Source organism: Propithecus coquereli, unplaced genomic scaffold (genome assembly GCF_000956105.1).
Source record: "Propithecus coquereli isolate 6110/MARCELLA unplaced genomic scaffold, Pcoq_1.0 Scaffold76, whole genome shotgun sequence".
NCBI lineage: Eukaryota > Metazoa > Chordata > Mammalia > Primates > Indriidae > Propithecus > Propithecus coquereli.
In genome coordinates, this window is record NW_012153729.1 from 2,803,563 (window position 1) to 2,806,496 (window position 2,934).

The 2,934-nt window shown below is 40.0% G+C and overlaps 1 protein-coding gene across 1 annotated transcript; it reads left to right on the forward strand.

Annotated features, from left to right (window-relative positions):
- Positions 1–250: 250 nt before the first annotated feature.
- On the forward strand, positions 251–1,510 carry KCNJ16 (potassium channel, inwardly rectifying subfamily J, member 16). Its single transcript, XM_012662278.1, has one exon. It carries the CDS (start codon positions 251–253, stop codon positions 1,508–1,510), a length of 1,260 nt encoding a protein of 419 aa, XP_012517732.1.
- Positions 1,511–2,934: the final 1,424 nt, after the last annotated feature.

Below are 2,934 nucleotides of genomic sequence, written 5' to 3' on the forward strand. Positions count from 1 at the left end.
AACTGAAATGAGTAATCAATATTGAGTGTCTCCAATGTTCAAATGAAGTCTTAGCTATTTTAGGTGGTATAACACTGCTCCAAATTTGGTGAATTGCTATAAAGATGTAAATTGAATTCTAAAGCTAAAATGTGTTTAATTATTATTATTTTTTAGATTTTAACTGAAAACTCAAACCAAGAAATAGCAACACACCTAGAATTATTACTACTACAAAACACACCTGGATGCTCTAAGGACACAGGAAAGAATGAGCTATTACGGCAGCAGCTATAGGGTTGTAAACGTGGACTCCAGATTCCCCAGCTACCCGCCAGAGCACGTTATAGCTGAGAAGAGAAGAGCAAGAAGACGTCTGCTCCACAAAGATGGCAGCTGTAATGTGTACTTCAAGCACATTTTCGGAGAATGGGGGAGCTACGTGGTCGACATCTTCACCACTCTTGTGGACACCAAGTGGCGCCATATGTTTGTGATATTTTCTTTATCTTATATTCTCTCATGGTTGATATTTGGCTCCATCTTTTGGCTCATAGCGTTTCATCACGGAGATCTGTTAAATGATCCGGACATCACACCTTGTGTTGACAACGTCCATTCTTTCACAGCGGCATTTTTGTTCTCCCTTGAGACCCAAACCACCATAGGGTACGGTTACCGTTGTGTCACTGAAGAATGCTCTGTGGCAGTGCTCATGGTGATCCTTCAGTCCATCTTAAGTTGCATCATAAATACCTTCATCATTGGGGCCGCCTTGGCCAAAATGGCAACTGCTCGGAAGAGAGCCCAAACCATTCGTTTTAGCTATTTTGCACTCATAGGCATGAGAGATGGGAAGCTTTGCCTCATGTGGCGCATCGGTGATTTCCGACCAAACCACGTGGTAGAGGGAACAGTTAGAGCCCAGCTTCTCCGCTACACAGAAGACAGTGAAGGGAGGATGACAATGGCATTTAAAGACCTCAAATTAGTCAATGACCAGATCATCCTGGTCACACCAGTAACTATCGTTCATGAAATTGACCATGAGAGCCCTCTATACGCCCTTGACCGCAAAGCAGTAGCCAAAGATAACTTTGAGATTTTGGTGACGTTCATCTATACTGGTGATTCCACTGGGACATCCCACCAATCTAGAAGCTCCTACATTCCCCGAGAAATTCTCTGGGGCCATAGGTTTCATGATGTCTTGGAAGTGAAGAGAAAGTATTACAAAGTGAACTGCCTGCAGTTCGAGGGAAGTGTTGAAGTATATGCCCCCTTTTGTAGTGCCAAACAGTTGGACTGGAAAGATCAGCAGCTGCACAACATGGAAAAGCCTCCACCAGTTCGAGAATCCTGCACATCAGACTCCAAGGTCAGACGAAGATCATTTAGTGCAGTCGCCATTGTCAGTAGCTGTGAAAACCCAGAGGAGAACACCACTTCTGCCACGGATGAGTGTAAGGAAGCACCTTATCAGAAAGCTTTCCTGACTTTAAATAGAATCTCTCTAGAATCCCAAATGTAGTCCTAAATTGTAATTACGAGGGCTGCCCCTCGATCATTTTACTCTCCAGCCAATCACCTTAAGGCAAGTAGTTGTAAACATGGCTTGTAAAAAATGTTATAGCTATGTTTTGTGGTGATGGTAAGTTGAGTAGGTTAAACTTGGTAAAAGATAACTTAAAAATGCCATAGTTTGAAACATTAAATTCTTTTTTGCTAGCCAATCTTGAATTAAGAATGCTATTAATTGATTAGAATTCGTTTCCTTTTATTATCTCATATATTTATATCTTCAATTGGAGGCACAGTATTTAGTAATGGGGAACAAAGGCAGGAATAAACGCCAGAATAAATAAAAATAGGAAGACAGGTAAGCCAGCATGAATAATACACTTTTAAATGTATAAAAAACGATAATATAATGCGTGATTTCCTATAAAAAATCGTATCATCTAACCAAGATATGTACCACACTCATTCAAAAAACCGTAATGTTGAGCTATGTAACTGTGACATCCATTCGCCAGTTTGAGTCACTTTGTTTGCCTGTCATAGTGTCTTAGTGTCAGCAAGCAGAGGTAATGGCTGCAAGAAACTGATAATACCACCAATTCCACTGCCACTTGCCCGAGTAGTGATCAATGAGTGCTGGAAGCTATTTTTTCTCTAACTGATGAGGCAGAAGAAAAATCAACATCATTATTCAGAGCAGCATCTCTCTTAAATGCTCTAGTTGACGTCAACACATCAAGAGCAGAAATAAGGCAATCATGACTTTTCTAGGTTCTCTGACAAAGGGACTTCCTAAGCCCACCTCCTACCTTCCCCAAGGTCACAATGAAGGGACAGGATCGTATCCATAGGGTGAAGGGATGGTTAGCAGCTATAAACATTCTCAGAGCCTTTCAGAGAAAACGTTGCTTGCCTGTGTCCAGAAAGACTGCAACCTTGGCTGCTACATAAGAGATAGAACCTTTTGTGGGGACGGTGGGGAGGGGAGTATTTGTTTGTGCCCAGCAGTAGTAATGTATGTGTCCCTCTCTTGGTCACTTTACAAGACATAAATGACTCCAGTCATGGATTTTAAGAAACTCTTTCACTAAACTTGAAACAATCATTTAAATGAATGCTTTTGTGAAATAGAATACAATCAAGATGATTCTAATGCACAAGTGGATAATCTGAGTGGTACGAAGTTGCTTAAATTTTAGGATATGAGATAAATGTGTACACTCTATTTCCACATTAAAAGATGTTAATCATGATTACATTAAGCACACATCCAATTACCTAGGAGCAGACAGTCACTTTAAGCTTTATAAATTGAAGTGTTATTAGCTACATTCAGAATTATTTGTGTTTTGTTTTTGTTTTTACACTGTTGATGAGCTGGCAGTAAGTATGTGCCACAGTTTTTACTTGTTTATTTTATTTAAATATATATAC

Excerpts from the sequence above, each read along its gene's own strand:
- KCNJ16 (XM_012662278.1), top strand. The coding sequence starts at position 251 with ATGAGCTATTACGGCAGCAGCTATAGGGTTGTAAACGTGGACTCCAGA.